The 16681-nt window shown below is 55.6% G+C and overlaps 1 protein-coding gene across 1 annotated transcript in view; it reads right to left on the bottom strand.

Annotated features, from left to right (window-relative positions):
* The window catches only part of AGBL2 (ATP/GTP binding protein like 2), a 39576-nt gene that overhangs the window by 584 nt on the left and 22311 nt on the right, over positions 1–16681 (bottom strand). The window contains exons 14-21 of the mRNA XM_029913781.1: positions 15520–15670; positions 14734–14800; positions 13881–13982; positions 13340–13435; positions 12653–12703; positions 11922–11997; positions 1939–2145; positions 829–880 (exon numbers count right to left, since the gene is read on the bottom strand). Of these exons, the coding sequence (XP_029769641.1) occupies positions 829–880; positions 1939–2145; positions 11922–11997; positions 12653–12703; positions 13340–13435; positions 13881–13982; positions 14734–14800; positions 15520–15670 (802 nt within the window). The remainder of the gene's footprint in view (positions 1–828; positions 881–1938; positions 2146–11921; positions 11998–12652; positions 12704–13339; positions 13436–13880; positions 13983–14733; positions 14801–15519; positions 15671–16681) is intronic.

Below are 16681 nucleotides of genomic sequence, written 5' to 3'. Positions count from 1 at the left end.
ATAGCGCCAGGCTTACTAACTAACCAACCACTCATGGAACTACTAACCTTAACTAGCTAGCTAACGGGGCTAAAACTATTTACAAAGCACAGAGGATGATCTCACTGTAGTGCAATAACCATGAGGAACTGCCAGTCAGGCTGTGGGTGGCGAGAAGGAACTGAGTGGGGGGGATGACTGCCCTTCTATAGCCTCAGGCGGGGCCTGAGGAGGGATAGGGTGCATGTGCCGCCCCAGCAGGTAGTGCTACACAAAGTTCTTCAGCTTTGGTGTGCTGGGTACTCACGCACCTGAGTGGAAACACGTCTGTAGCCACTCAAAGAAGAACTGCCTCTTGGGAGCTTTTCTGTCCTGAGCTAAGTTCCACTTTGCATGTCGCTGGCTGAGGTTCGCTGGCTTTGCTCGGCCTGGATTTCCGGTTCCTGAAGGATCTCTGGCTGGACTGACCCCTCGACCCTGCCATTTACCCACCCCTCCCCTCTTTGCACTCAGAGGCATGTATGCCCACATAGACCCCTGGGCTGTTTCTTTATGGAGCCTCCATGCCAGTCGAAGGCTCAGAGTGTCCCATTCCCTGGTCACTGACTGCTCTGCTGCGGAGCCGAAGGAGCCCCACTGGAGCTGGGTCCCTGCAGAGTGAAGCAGGCAGGGGTGCGCTCTAGGGCTGGGGAAGCTGGGGGCAGTAGTGGGGCCACTGGGTGTGCTGAGCAGTCAGACCCCCTCAGGTCAGCGGCTGGGCTCCGCCTCAGGTACCCCCTCCCCTCCATTCTGCACACCTACCCCGCCAGAGTAGGGAGCCCTGGCTGGGCGAGGGCCCCAGCACGGTACCTGCATGGGCTGGTTCCAACCGTGGATGCAGACTGCGCCAACGTTGAGCTGCCTAGGGACGGATGAGAGGCAAAGTTCAGAGCACTAAGAAGCAACAGGATCCAGCAACACCTGCTCCGGCTCTCGGGGCGGCTCCACGGGAGCAGGGCCTGAAGGGCCATGATGTGGGGGAGGGGAGAGGTGACCCCCATGCCCCTCCAGGGTACAGTCATGACTGGAGAGATTCCTCTCCCTTGCCCCACCACAGATCATCAGCTCCCTCCCTGACGGGAGAGAGACTCCTCTTGCACACTTCGCACCCACTGGCTACCCATAGTGGGACCCAGGTGGATCCCATGGGGGTGAGGTCACCGTGTTTACCTTGCAGCAGGGATGGAGCCAGGGGTGCTGGGACAATTTGTATAATTGGGGGGCTGAGAGCCATTAAACCAAAATCTAAACCCTATGTATGATGGAAACCACTTCAAACCAGGGGTGCGGACACACCCCCAGCATCCCTTGTTCCAGCACCTATGAACAGGGCCCGAATACCACCATCCTCATGGTGGGGGGTATGGGATTTCCATAGAACAGCCCAGCTCTGCCAGGCACTGAGGGGAGGAAGGAATTTCCCTGGAACAGCCCAGCTCTACCAGGCTCTGGGGGTGGGGGTGGGGGGAGGAATTTCCCAGGAACAGCCCGGCTCTGCCAGCCAGGCATTGGGGGTGAGGAGGTGTAGGAATTTCCCAGGAACAGCCCAGCTCTGTCAGGCACTGAGGGGAGGAAGGAATTTCCCCGGAACAGTCCAACTCTGCCAGGCACTGGGGGTGACGGGGTGTGGAAATTTCCCAGGAACAGCCCACTTCTGCCAGGCATTGGGGGCTCGGGGGGGGGGGGGATTTCCCCGGAACAGCCCCCCTCCGCCAGGGCGGGGGGGGGGGGGGGGGGGGGGGGGAGGAATTTCCCAGGAACAGCCCAGCTCTGCCAAGCTCTGGGATGGTGGACAGGGGGGCGACTGTGGACCATGGCAGGTGCCTGGCCTGTTCCTTTGCCCTGAGTGCGCCGTCCCTCTGCAGGAGGGCACTCCCCCCCCCCCGCCCCCCGCGGCGCCAGCCCATTCCCTGCCCTCACCTGCATGCCGGCTGCCGTGGGGCTCTCCGTCCAGCTGGACATGGAAGGGCAGGGGGTGCTCTCTGATGGGCGACGTGCCGACGGGTCTCTGGGGCTGTGGCGGGGTCAGCGTGGTGATAAGCAAGGGCTGGGGCTGCCGGGCCTTCCATAGGCGCTCAGGCCCAGGGCTGTGCTGGTGACACAGCTTACTCGCCCATAGATGCTCTTCTGGGAGCAGACAAACAGCGGGGGCAGAGGGTTTGAGCCCAGGGACACAGCCACCAGTGCCTGGGAGCTGTGGCAGGCCTGCTCTGACAGGGGTATCCACCCATTCCTTCACCCCCCCACCCATGCCCTTAGCAAGCCACAGCTGGGAGCTAGCCTACAGAGAGCTTCACCGGGATGTGCCCAACCCCAGGGAGCTCCAAGGGGTGGGTTCATGAGGGACTGTAGATCCTATGCAATCGGGGGATGGGGGGCACATGCCTTGCACCAGTGTGGGGTGGGGACAGGGCAAGTGTCCTAAGGATGGGGGCCATCTTGGGTGGCCTGCAGGGGGCTCAGAGAGTCTCTGAGAGTCTGCTGTCCCTCCCCCTCCCCCCCCGCCAGTGTCCCCCTCTGCTGTCTCCCGGCTCCCATTCTGCACTGCCCTCCTAAGAACCCCCAGGAGAGGGGAGGGGAGGTCTGAGACTAGCAAGAGACTCTGAGGCAGCAGAGCAGAGAGGCATGTCCCCCTCTCCCCCAGTTCTCCAGCCAGGGCCTGGCCAAGCCACACTAGCAGACATCCCCTCTTAGTACATAGGCTCTCTCTCGAGACGGGGCCATCTGATGGACGTGGATGGGCTCTGCTCCTTCATGCAGGGAGGGCCTCGTAGTGAGCAGCTGTGTGGAGGGCTGCTGGCAAGGAGACAGGCTTAGCTCTTACCCTTGTCAAAGGGAAGAGTGTTCTCTTCATCTCAGGTTCATCCACGCCGCCACCCCCACCCTCTTGGTGTTTGGGGCCGGCTGGATCGCCACTGAAAAGCTGGATCAACGCAGCAACGCTGGTCGGCGGGGAGTGGGGTGAAGAAACCACAGACCAGTGTAGCTCTGCTGACAAAGCCCCCAGCACAGACACCACTATGGCAAGGCAGCTTCCATGGATGTAGCTGCTGTCAATCAGGGGAAAAAACAGTTACTCACCTTCTCGTAACTGTTGTTTTTCGAGGTGTGTTGCTCACGTCCATTCCAATCAGGTGTGCGCGCACTGCGTGCACAGTCTTTGGAAAATTTTCCCTTAGCAGCTCCCGTCGAGTCAGCTGTGGAGCCCCCTGGAGTGGCGCCTTCATGGCGCTCAATACGATGACGATGATGGGCGATCACTCGTTACCGAGTATGATCATCGTCCACGGGAGTTATGGGTCCTCAGGTGGCTGATAAGGCCAATCCTTGAACCACAAGTTCTATTACAATGAGGGCAGATGTTTTCAGGCTCAGCAGGAGGCTGTTAACCATGACTGGGAGCCAGCCTCTCCTTCTTCCCGTGCCTCTTGTCCTCTTCGGTTTGTCGGCGAGCAAGTTCAAAATGCAGGGGACCATCACGTAGGACTTCACTCCATTTTAAGCGATCCTGGGCAAGTGTCTCCCAAGTATCAATGTCAATATGACATTTTTTTAGGTTGTCCTTCAGCAAGTCCTTATGACACTTCCATTGTCCACCCATGTTACGGTGCCCTTCTTTCAGCTGAGGGAACAGGACCTGTTTTGGGAGGCGATGGTCTGGCAGCTGGACAACATGACCAGTCCAGCGGAATTGCTGATGGATGATCATTGCCTCGATACTGGTGGTCTTTGCCTCTTCCAGAACACTAATATTGGTGCACCTGTCTTCCCATTTGATCTTCAGAATCTTACAAAGGCAGCATTGATGGTGCCTCTCAAGGACTTTCAAGTGGTGTCTATAGGTTGTCCAAGTTTCGGACCCATACAACAGTGTTGGGAGAATAACAGCTTGGTAAACAAGAAGCTTGGTGTCTGTTCCAATGTCCTGATCTTCAAAAACCCTGTGCTTTAAAGGAGAAAAAGCTACACTGACACAGCTCAGGCGATGTTGAATTTCTGCATCAATACCTGCCTTGGATGAAAGATGACTTCCAAGGTAGAGGAAATGATCGACATTCTCCAGTGCCACTCCAGTGATTTTGATAGTTGGGGCATGTAACACCTCCTTTGGAGAGGGCTGATAGAGCACTTTAGTCTTAATATCAATAAGAGTGAAACCAAAACATGCGTAAGGATCAGCAAACACATTCAAGATAGTTTGAAGATCTTTCTCAGAGTGGGCAAAGATTGCGATGTCATCAGCATACTGAAGTTCCACAATAGATGTTGTGGAAATCTTACTCTTGGCTTTCAGCCTGCTAAGCCTGAACAGCTTTCCGTCCGTTCTGTGATTGATTTCAATGCCAGCTGTCAACTTCCCAGCAATTAGGTAAAGAATGATGGCAATAAAAACCACAAACATGGGTGGGGCGATGATACAACCCTGTTTGATTCCTGTTTGTACTTTGAAAGGTTCACTCTGGGAGCCAGTGCTCCTCAGAACAGTCGCTTTCATGTTATCATGAAGCAATTTTAGGACATTGATGTATTTATCAGGACATCCAATCTTAGAAAGTACAGTCCAGAAGGCACAGCGATTCACTGAATCAAAGGCTTTAGTTAGATCAATAAAAGCCATGTACAGTCGTCGGTTTTGCTCCCGACACTTTTCTTGCAGCTGCTGTGCTGTGAAGATCATATCCGCAGTTCCACGACATGGTCAGAAACCATTCTGTGACTCCGGTAAAATTTCTTCTAAAAGGGGCAGAAGGCGGGTTGTAAGGATCCGCGCCAGAACTTTGCCTGCAATGGCTAGGAGGGAGATACCACAATAATTTCCACAATCTACTTTATCCCCTATCTCCTCCTTTATCCAGATTTTAAGGATAAGCAGGTAAAGCTGCCGAATTAACTCTGGTCTACCGTTTTTAAAGATTTCAGCGGGGAGCCCATCAAGACTTGCTGCCTTGTTGTTCTTCATCTGCTTGATGGCATTGTGTACCTCATACAAATTGGGAGGGTCTCCGAGCTCATCCCTAAATGGTCATTGGGGGATTTGCTCAAGGACTTCATCTGCAACCATAGAATTACGGTTAGGGAGATCTTCAAAATGTTCTTTCCAGCGAGAATTGATGGCTTCATTGTCCTTCAGACATGTGGGTTCCATCCTTAGAGCGAAGAGGATTCAGACCCTGACAAATTGGCCCATAAACAGCCTTGGTGACTAAAGAAACCACATGTATTGTGGATGTCTGCGAGATGTTGGAGTTCTTGCGCTTTCTCAGTCCACCATTTGTTCTTAAGTTCTCTGGTTTTACATTGGACTTCTGCCCTCGCCTTGGCATGGGCTTCTCTCTTTATATTACAATGTATGTCGTTCTGCCAAGCACAAAATGCCATTCTCTTCTCATCGATGAGTTGCTCAATTTCGACATCATTCTCGTCAAACCAGTCCTGATGTTTTCTGGTTTGGTAGCCTATGGTTTCTTCACAGGCACTGATGATTACTGCTTTCAACTGGCTCCAATGTTCCTCAGTTTCTCCCGGAAACTCTGATGGGACTTTTTCTTCTAAGACTACTTGGAAGTGGTCACGCTTAATAGGGTCCTTCAAATCTTGAACCTTCAGCTTGCGCCTGACCTGCTTCTTTTGCAGCCTCCATTTGGGAGCGATCTTAATTTTCATTGTGGATCGAATAAGGCGATGATCAGTCCAACAGTCATCAGCACTTGTCATTGCTCTTGTGACAAGTACGTCACTACGATCTTGGGCACGAACTAGGACGTAGTCAAGGAGATGCCAGGGCTTTGACTGTGGGTATCTCCAAGATGTTTTGAACTTTTCCTTTTGTCGGAAAAGAGTGTTCATAATAAGTTCATGTTCAGCACACTTGGTCAGGAGCAGAATTCCATTTGAATTGCTTTTGCCAACTCCTTCTTTCCCGATTGTTCCCTTCCACAGGTCTGAGTCTCGTCCAACATGTGCACTGAAATCCCCCAGAGGGATGATCTTGTCTTCTGTAGGGGTCTCAGATAAAATGATTTCCAACTGAGAATAAAAATCTTCCTTTACATTCTCATCGGCATCCAGTTTTGGTGCATAGGCACTCACAATAGTTGTCTGTTGATTTGTGGTGAGCCTCAATCGGAGTGTCATAAACCGCTCATTGATGCCAACTGGTACCTCAGAGAGGCACCTTACGAGCTTGTTCTTTATAGCAAAGCCCACTCCATTATTTCAGGGTTCATCTATAGATTTTCCCTTCCAGAAGGAGGTGTATCCTCCTTTCTCCTCCCTCACCTGTCCTTCATCAGCTCTTCTAGTTTCAGACAAAGCAGCAATATCGATGCTAAACCGACTCAATTCACGAGTAATAATGGCCGTATATCGCTCTGGTCAGTCGCTGTTTGAGTTGTCCATCAGGGTACGTACATTTCAAGTTCCAAAGTTGAAAAGTTTCTTACATTTTCGACCACTGAGGTGGTGATCCTGCTGGATGTGGCTATCCAGCCAGGAAAAACAGAGGCAAGACTATTTTTAGGGTACTTTTTCTAACCCCTCCCCATGCGGGGTAAGCAGAGTGGATCCTAAAAAGGACTGCTCAGTTGCGGGTGCAGCTGCTGAGATGCTCGACCCGCCTCAATCCTCGAGCAAGACGACTGTACCACACACTCACTGCCTGTGTGTCAGTCTGTGACTAGGAACTTCTGGATTTGACTGTCCTGTTTCCGTCGCCGATTGCCACCGGACTTTAGATTTATGCAAATGTTATTTTCCCAAAAACTGGAAGATGCCTGTGTGGGACTTCTTTTAAAGTGGGGAGACTGGTGCACAACAGTCACCACACTATCCTTGACAGATAGAGGACTTGAAACCAATGGCATGGACACCATGACGATTGGAGATCCTCTATCTGCTGCAGCCTTCATCCACCTTCACAGCCATTGTAACATTACACAACAGTTTCACCTCCATTGTGCAGTTATCTTCCGTCTGCTCTGCTGTTAGTGACTTCTTGGATCACACTTTGTCTGGAACCTCACCCTTGACCATTCTGCCATGGGTGACTCTAAGGGAGTACATGACTCCAGGCAGCATCGCTCTTGGGATCATTGAGACGCGCAAGCCTCTCCACCACTACAAGGTGGTGATCCATGGAGAGGGGCGCTCAATATATGACCCTGCCGACCCGATGCCTCCTCAGTTCCTTCTTGCCGACTACTGCGACAGTGGGGAAGGAGAGTGGATATTGGAATGGACGTGAACAACACATCTCGAAGAACAGTTACGAGAAGGTGAGTAACTGTTTTTTCTTCTTCGAGTGCTTCGAGTGCTTGTCGATTCCAATCAGGTGACTCCCAAGCTCTACCCCGGAGGTGGGGTCGGAGTTAAGGAATCGCTGATTGGAGCACCGCTCTGCCGAATGCTGCATCATCTCTGGCATGTTGGGTGATAGCAAAGTGAGAGGTAAATGTGTGCACCGAGGACCACGTTGCTGCCCTGCACATTTCTTGTATTGGGACCTGGGCCAGGAACGCCGCTGACGAGGCCCGTGTCCTCGTGGAGCGTGCCGTAAGAGCCAGGGCTGGGCCCTTGGCCAGCTCCTAGCACATGCGGATGCAGGACGTGATCCAGGAAGATATTCTTTGAGATGAGACCGGGAGTCCTTTAATCCGGTCTGCTACCGCCATGAACAGCTGGTTCGACTTCCTGAACGGCTTAGTGCACTCGATGTAGAATGCTAACACTCGCCGAACATCCAATGAGTGTAGCCTCTGCTCTTGATTACTGGCATGAGGCTTAGGATAGAAGACAGGTAGGAAAATGTCTTGGCTAGTATGAAAGAGTGACACTACCTTGGGAAGAAAGACTGGGTGAGGCCTGAGTTGCACCTTATCCTTGTGGAAGACCGTGTAGGGTGGAACGGAAGTAAGGGCCTTTAGCTCTGACACCCTCCTAGCTGATGTGATGGCCACCAGGAAGGCCACCTTTCACGATAGAGAAAGGAGCAAGTCGCTATTGACTCAAAAGGGGGCCCCATTAATTTGGAGAGGACAAGACTGAGGTCCCACGCTGGGACAGGCTGTCTGATCTGAGGATGTAGGCATCCCAACCCTTGAGGAAACAGCCTACCATGGGGTTAGCAAATACGGATCGGCCGGATGCTCCTGGGTGGAAAGCGGAGATAGCAGCGAGATGTACTTTGATGGATGCTGCTGCCAGTGGTTGTTGTTTCAGGTACAGAAGGTACTCTAGAATGAGTAATACAGATGCCAGTAGTGGAGGTGTACGCTGCTGGGCACACCAGCAAGTGAAACCTTTCCACTTAGCTAGATATGTGGCCCTAGTAGATAGTTTCCTACTGCCAAGTAGGATCTCCCTTACTGATTCTGAAAACAGAAACTCCATGGGGTTAAACCATGAAGCTTCCAGGCCATGAGATGGAGGGACTGGAGATCCAGGTGGTGAAGGCAACCGTGGTCCTGAGTGATCAGATCGGAATGCAGTGGTAACTCGATCGGAGTGTCCACTGACAGCTCCAGGAGCGTGGTGTACCAGTGTTGTCAGGGCCATGCTGGGCCACCAGAATTACCTCTGCTCTGTCCCTGCGGAACTTGAGAAGTGCTTTGTGCACAAGAGGGATCGGGGGAAAGGCATACAACAGGATTGCCAGGGTGTGCATACCCAATGACTTCATAGTCGCCCGTGAGTCTTTTAGACTGTGCAGCTTGGAGTCTGTTTGCTCCGAAAACAACCCTGTGCCTTTGAATGGTAGGTCCTGCAGGGTTTGCTGCAGCTCCGGGAGCAACCCAGACACCTGTAGCCTTGCGCTCCTCCTCATGGCTACTCCTGAGGAAAGGGTGCGGGAAGCCGAGTCCGCTGAGTCCAATGAAGCCTGGAGGGAGGTTCACGCCACTGCCTTCCCTTCATCAATGATAGTCGAGAACTTGGCTCTGGAGTCTGGTGGAATCAGCGACTTAAACTTCAACATGGAGGCCCAAGAGTTGTACAGATTTTCCTGCCAAAAAGGTCCATCCTTTTAGACTCCTTGGATTTAGGGGCCAGCCCTTGCTGCCCCCATCTCTCTTTCTCATTCACTGCCGATACTATGAGGGAGCATGGTTGCAGGTGAGAGAACAGGTACTCCTACCCCTTGGAGGGAACAAATTACTTATGCTCTATCCCCCTGGCGGTGGGCGGGATTGAGGCAGGGGTCTACCACAGAGTCTTAATATTGCTCTGGATCGTTTTTATCCGTGGCAGAGCTACCCTGGACGGTCCCTCTGGAGCAAGGATGTCGACCATGGGGTCTTTGGGTTCGACCACCTCCTCCACCTGTAACCCCATCTTACGGGCAATCCTTCATAGAAAGTCCTGGTGGGCCCTATGGTCAACTAGGGGAGGGCCCGAGGTTGAAGTTCCCACCACCGCTTCGTCCGGGGACAAAGATGAGGCGAGAGGTTGACGGGGTCCTCCTGACCCTCTGGCTCCCTGATCTCCTCCTGTTCAGCGTCTGGGGCCTCTATGGCGACCATAGCCGAGGTGACAGTAGCCTGGCCTTGCAATGAGTCATGCCTCAGAGTTGCCTCGGTGGCGACTTGAGCCGGCTGTGGGGCTTGCGCCAAGGTCGCCTCAGATCCCCGGGGCGTAGGCCGGTCCTTGGCTGTCTGGGTAGTCGGTGCTCCGAGGCCACCGAACAGGAGCCCAGGGAGTCCAAAAAGGCCATTGCACCAGAGGCTGCCACTGGGGTTGCCGTGCCATTGGTGCCTCCCTCCATCGCTTGTCGGATCTGTGCCTGCTGTGACGGGAATAGTACGAGTCACCACACGAGTCCGAAGATCTTGACTGAGATGACCACAGTGGCACTGCATGGTACTGCGCCAGGGACCTGTGCCGAGTTGATGATGCAGGGGACCGGTGTCGAGACGCTCGGGCTGGGGACCGAAACCAGGAATCTGGTGTCATGGATCTGGTGCCGGGGACCGGTGCCGACAGTCCAGTGCCAAGGGTCAGTGCCGGTCCTCTCTCAAAGCCGGGTTGTCTGTGCATCCTGCGGTGCCGGAGAGTGCCGGTGCCGAGGGTCTCTTAGACTAGAGTCCTTCCTCAGCACCATGCCATGTACCGATGCCGGGGCACTCCCTGCGGACGTGCTCGGTGCAGGGTCCTGGCGATCCGCAGCAGACTGGGGATGAAGGGCGGAGTCCATGAGCAACTGCTTCAATCAGAAATCTCGCTCGTTTTTAGTTCTGGGGCGGAAAGCCCTGCACATCTTGCACCTTTCTGTCTGGTGCATCTCCCCCAGACACGAGTCGAGGGGGTCGCTCGTTGGCATAGGCTTGCTGCAGGTTCCACAGGGTTTAAAGCTGTGGGCTCGTGGCATGCCCCAGAGCCTGAGGAAACCACGCTCCCAAACCTCACTATATACAATAGATACACTAACAACTAAGACTAACTACAACTAAACAAGGCTAAGCTCACTATATGAAAGAACGCTAAGGGAAGCACTTGCTAATAGGGTGACCAGACAGCAAGTGTGAAAAATCGGGATGGGGGTGGGGGGTAATAGGAGCCTATATAAGAAAAAGACCCCAAAATCGGGACTGTCCCTATAAAATCGGGACATCTGGTCACCCTACTTGCTAACCAAGCGACTACAGTTCCAACGACCATCACTGGCGATAAGAACGAACTGAGGAGGGGCCAGGTCGGCGGGTCATAGAATCATAGAATATCAGGGTTGGAAGGGACCTCAGGAGGTCATCTAGTCCAACCCCCTGCTCCAAGCAGGACCAACCCCAACTAAATCATCCCAGCCAGGGCTTTGTCAAGCCTGGCCTTAAAAACCTCTAAGGATGGAGATTCCACCACCTCCCTAGGGAACCCATTCCAGTGCTTCACCACCCTCCTAGTGAAATAGTGTTTCCTAATATCCAACCTAAACCTCCCCTACTGCAACTTGAGACCATTGCTTCCTGTTCTGTCATCTGCCACCACTGAGAACAGCCTAGCTCCATCCTCTTTGGAACCCCCCTTCAGGTAGTTGAATGCTGCTATCAAATCCCCCCACACTCTTCTCTTCTGCAGACTAAATAACCCCAGTTCCCTCAGCCTCTCCCCATAAGTCATGTGCCCCAGCCCCCTAATCATTTTTGTTGCCCTCCGCTGGACTCTCTCCAATTTGTCCACAAATATATTTGTGGGTCATTTATTGAGTGCCATGAAGGTACCACTCCAGGGGGCCCCACAGCCAACCCAATGGGAGCTGCTAAGGGAAAACTTTCCGATGACTGTGCATGTGGCGCGCACACACCTTATTGGAATTGACATGAGCAAGCACTCAAAGAAGAACTGGAGTTCCTACAGCGACTGGAAAACCCCTTCCATTGGCGTAGGCTGCATCTACACACGGGGGCTATGCCAATATAGTCTCCATAGTGTAGACATACCCTGGGCCCTTAAGGTCTCCAGCAGGCATCTGGTGCCCTCCAAGCCAATGGGAGTTGGATCAGGGGACTGGACGGAAGATGCGCACTGCATCTCAGCCCGGGCAAGGGAGCTACATTTTATCTTCCTCCTGCTCTCAGGGCTTGATTGCTATGGAGGGCAAACCAGCGTTTGAAGCATTTTGGGGCTGTGGAGAACGCTATTTTGGAGCATTTATAGCTAAGGAGCAGGTTGGGCAATTCACTTCCAATGTGGCAGAGAAATTCGACCTCTGCCCCAGAACTAGCCTCCCAATTCTGAGCCTGCAATTTCTTTGGTTTGTGGGTTTTAGGTGGGGTGACAAAACTAAGTTTATAATGGAAACTTGGTAGCAGCTTTAATTATGGACCAGTTCCTGTTACTCCCTAATTACGCACACCCACGTGTACACACACCCTTTCTACCATGCGACGTGTGCCAAGACCACTTTGCACCCAGACCTGGTTGCTCCTCCTGGCTGGCGTTAGGTTCTCTCCTCTGCAGATCTGAAACGAGGCCAGCTTCTGGAGTCTTGCCCTGTGTGGGGAAACATGGAGACCGTCAGCCTGTCTCCACACCTCCTGCCACGGCTCCGGCTCGGGAGAGGAGGCACAGGCCTGTGCACATGGCAGCTGTGTCACTGCTTGTAGTGAAGCCCCTTGGACCACACCTGGAAGGGCTCTGCCTCTCCCACGCAACGCAGATGGCCAGGTTTCCAGAGACCTCAGGGCCGGCACACACCAGAGCGTGCAGCTCTTCTGAAAGTCCAGCCCCATTTTCTAGCAAGAACGGGATGCTCTGACAGCTGCTTTCTGGCCAGTGTAAAATCCACATCTGCCATGAGAATCTAGCAGGTAAGCTGGCCCTTGCCCTGGGCCTCCCGCCCGATCCCCGTGCACTTTCCTGTGCGGTATGAGCTGGAACACACCGATTCTATAGTAGTGATTCTCCTTCAGTAGCACCCTGATCTGCAGTGCCGCAGGTCTGCTCCAGCCCTGTAGCTACGCACAGGAGACCTGTCGTGCTGGGGAGGGGCACATACTCCTCCCTCCGCCCTGCGGTGGGGGGACCCAGCGGTGACAGCAGCTGGGAAGGAGCTGCTCTTCCTCCGCGCCCTCCTCATTCACCATGGCCTCTGGCACTGGGGTCAAACCTTGCTACCTCAGCCGCGGCTGGAGGCCTCAGCCCTCACCGTGCTGGGAGCTGTACGAACATCCGGGACAGCTTGGGCCCCAGAGCAGACCTAACGGGATTGAGAGAAACAAGCGGTTTGCGTGGAGGAGTCGGGGTTATGGCAGCGGATGCCCGGCTCTCAGCCAGGCAGGGCAGAGGCAGTTGGCGAAGGGACGTTAAAAGAAGAAGAAGCAAAAATTGAACCGCCCTGCACCAGATCTGGGTGCGTGGGGTGGCGGGCAGCGGAGACTAATTAAGAGAGTGTTCGTGTTTTTTCAGTGTTTGTGTGTGTGTCTGCTTCCCCCTGCTGGCATGGATGAGCCTTCTGCTGCCCCCTGCTGGAGGGAGTGAGCCCTGTTCTGTGTGTGTGTGTGTGTGTGTCCCTGTCCCTGCTGCCAGGGAAGAGCCCCACTTGTGTGTGTCCGTCCCTGCTGCCCCCGCTGCTGGGGTGAGCCCTGCTCTGAGTGAGTGTTACAATGTCTCGAACCCGAAGCCCTTTCAGACTCCAGCCTCTGCCAGGGGTCAGGGAGACAGACGCTCTCCAGCCCCCTTCCTTGGTGTCGCAGGAGCAGACCCCATTGCAGTCCCCGGGAGCCCAGCGCCAGTGGCACCCTCTGGCCCTGGCTATGCAGTGGGGCCAAGCAGATGGTGCTGTTAGCAGTGGAGCTGTGGCTGTGAGTGGGGGGAGAGGGGAACTGCACTGCACCTGTTTGCCAGAGCTGTCCTCCGTGCACAGAGCCGCCGCGCTGACAGGCTGGTGGGTCCGGCAGGTGGGGCTCCCCAACCTTCTCTCCCCCGCCACCTGCGAGGAGACCCAGAGGGGCGTTTCCGAAAGCAAGCAAAGCAACCCTCTCCTCCCACGGCCCCTCTGCCAGCCGCTGGGAGAGCGAGCACTAGCCAGGGCACTTCGCCAAGGGAGGAACCACACGCACTGGGAGAGCCCCAGGGCATGGAGCCCACCAACGTGGCCAGGGCGTGAGTCGCTCTGCGATGTGCATATGTGGACAAGGCCTCGGTCTCCCTGTAGGCTGCTCCTCCCTCCCCGCAGGGCAGGAAGCTGAACAGGGGCACATGCAGAAATGCTCCCACAACACCCTTCAACCAGCCGGAGAGCCAGCCAAGGCCGGCCCGTCGTGCCAGCCGCTGCCATGGAGGACTCGTCCATTGGGAGCCCTTTGCAGGCCCCTGCCTCGCTGTCCCAGGGAGGAGGCAGCTCCGTGGTGCGCCCCGTCTGGCGTGTTCCTTACCGGGGTCTTGTCTTGGCACGTCAGCCCCTGGCTCGAGGCGTATTTCTGACGCAGCTCGTTCCTCTCCTTCCTCGTCCGCAGCCGCTTCTTCTTCTGCTGGAACTGGTGAGGTGAGCAAGGACCCCGCGCTCAGCACAGCTCCGCCAGGGGACAGCCCTGCTCCCCAGGAAACACACCGTTCCCCACCGCCCTCAATCGAGCCAAAGAAACCCACGCCGAGGCCAAGGCACGGTAACACGTCACCTGCAAAGCTGGCCCCATCCGGCCCATCCCGCTACCCGCGTCTGCAGGAGGCCTGGCCCTGGGGCGCCCAGCTCGCCGCCGGTGCTTCAGCAACACCCACCCCTCCAGCATTCGCCAACCGCAGCAGACCCCAGCCCTGACGGACCCAGCCCCAGCCCTCCCCGTGCTGCTCCCAGTGAGGCACCAGCTGGGACCAGCTCATCCCTGGGCCGCTGCAGCCGGTTTCCTAACTCCCAAAGCTCTCGCTGTGGAGGGTGAAGGGTGAGTCGGGCAGCCCGGGTCGCCGGTGAATCAGGGAGCCCGGCCAGACTACGCTGCCCCGCCATTTCCAGTCATTCACACCCCACGTGCTCCTGGCCCCCTCCCATGAGAGAGCGTCACCCCATCTGCCTCCAGCCGTCACACCGCCCCTAAGCAGCCCCCTCCTGGAATGGCAGGTGGGCAGCTGAGGAGCCGGACGCTGGCAGGAGAATGGCCACCCTCACTTCCGGGGCCTGGGCATGGGGCGTCAGCCAGGGGTCTACGAGCCCCGGGCCCGGGGTCAGACATTCACATTGCCCCCTGGGCGCTGCCCATAGTTACATCCCTCCCTCAGCCGCGTGGCTCTCACCTTCTCTGCCACGCTGAGTAAATGAGCAGGGAGGCCGTCGGACTGGGAGCTGTTGGAGCCGCTGGTGCTGCGCCAGGCAGAGAGAGCCCCTTAGCTGTTTGCATAGATTCCTGGCTGCCAAGGTCACAAGAGCCCATTCGGACCACCCTGCAAAAGAGACAGCCCCCACCCCCCAGCCAGCCCTGCAGCCAGCCCAGAGCCCTGAGCTGAGCCCCCAGCCACCCCAATCCAGTCTGGATTTACGGACGCCAAGTGGTGGAGACTCGCCCCGGCCCAGGCCAGCTGTTCCGATGGTCAGTCCCCTCCCTGCTGAACAGGGGCCCGTCTCTCTCCTCTGGACTTGTCACTTCAGCTCCCAGCCGCTGGATCTCGCTTTGCCAGCGTCTGCGGCATTCAGAGCCCCCTGCTAGCAGAAATCTCCTCCCTGCCGTGAGCCAGGAGGCTCCTGCTGAATTCATGCTGCCTGGCAGGTCCCGAGTGCTGGGCGCAGCCAAGGCCCGGGGGCTTTAGGGACAGAATGAGCTGGGGGCAGCTGTCGCTTGGGGGTTCCCCGAGGCGGGCCAGGAGCACAGCCCCACAGCTCTGGGATCTCTGGGCTCAGAGAGGTGGGGGGCCAGGTGCTGAGAGGGTTTCATTGGGCCAGCCAGCCTTCACCCAGTCAGGCACAGCCCACCCTCCTCCCTCCGAGGCTCCTCTGGAGATGGGCCTGGCCAGCCATGGACCAGGTGTCCCTGGGGCGGCAGAGCTCAGGAGGGTGCTCCTAGGAGGGTGACAGGGCGGCCGTACCTGGACTCAATGTCTGACAGGGAGATGTCGCTCCAGGCACCGTCTGAGTCCTGCCCACGGCCCAGATCCTTGAGCTTTCGATGGATTTGCTGCTGAAGCTCGGACAGACACTGCAGGAACTGAGGGTAGAGAGGCAAGAGCTCACACACACCTCCACTGGAAGGAGTTTCCCTTTGGGGAGCACTCCATGAGTCTCTGCTTAGCCAAACCCCTCCCCTCTAGCGCACACAGTCTAAAGGGAGGGAGCAATTAAGCCCCTTTATGGAGAGAGACAAATACAATAGAAGCCACTGCCCAAGGCACTCAGCCACATGGCAGAGTTAAACTGTGTGGTCTGAGGGCAACCCAGGGCTGGCTGCAAACACATGGGCTAGGGGATGGCATGGCAAGCTGTGTGTAAGAGAAGGAAAAGCCACAGACAGCAAGACAAGCAGTCAAGAGCATGGCCCTGGTAGAAGCAGAGACACAGCTCTTTGGGCACAGAGCACCTCCCTGGAGGGCAGGCCTGGGGGATTTCTGAGCAAGAACACTGCCTGCTGCTCTTTGTTCCTGCTGCACTCAGTGGAACAGGACTCTGCTTGCATACTTTGCAGCTGAACAGGATTATACCTAGAATATCCCCGACTCGAAGTATCCATTTCTCCTCCTAATGGAAACAAACCTGCAAGACCCTGAGTACTGACAAACTGTGTGGGCCAGAGGGGCAACCTGGCTCCCAGGTGCAGTGACTCTGGAACATGGCAGCCAGGGCTCAGATACTTGCATGAGCTGACAAAGATCCCATGGCTGGGATGTCCAGTACAGATAGTCATCAACACAGTGATCCTTGGCAGAGGCTGGCAAGTGGCCAGGGCACTGCAGGAGGAGCGCTAGCATCCCTGGAATGCACAGTAATTCCAGAGTGCACGAAGGAACACAGTGATTGCAAACACATATGTTAAGGTGCCATCTTCGCTGCGTCCCTACACCCCTGGTGTGCACACCGCTGGTATAACACTGCTTCTCTGCCTGCATCCCAACACCCCTGGTGTGCCCAGGGCTGGCATAAAACTGCTCCTCCGCCTGCGTCCCTGTGCCCCTGGTGTGCCCATGGCTGGTATAACACTGCTCCTCGACCTACATCCCTACACCCCTGGTGTGCCTACTGGTGGTATAACACTGC

Source organism: Terrapene carolina, unplaced genomic scaffold (assembly GCF_002925995.2).
Source record: "Terrapene carolina triunguis isolate 2854851 unplaced genomic scaffold, T_m_triunguis-2.0 Scaffold926, whole genome shotgun sequence".
In the NCBI taxonomy this organism is placed as follows: domain Eukaryota; kingdom Metazoa; phylum Chordata; order Testudines; family Emydidae; genus Terrapene; species Terrapene triunguis.
This window is presented reverse-complemented; position numbering and strand designations above follow the sequence as displayed.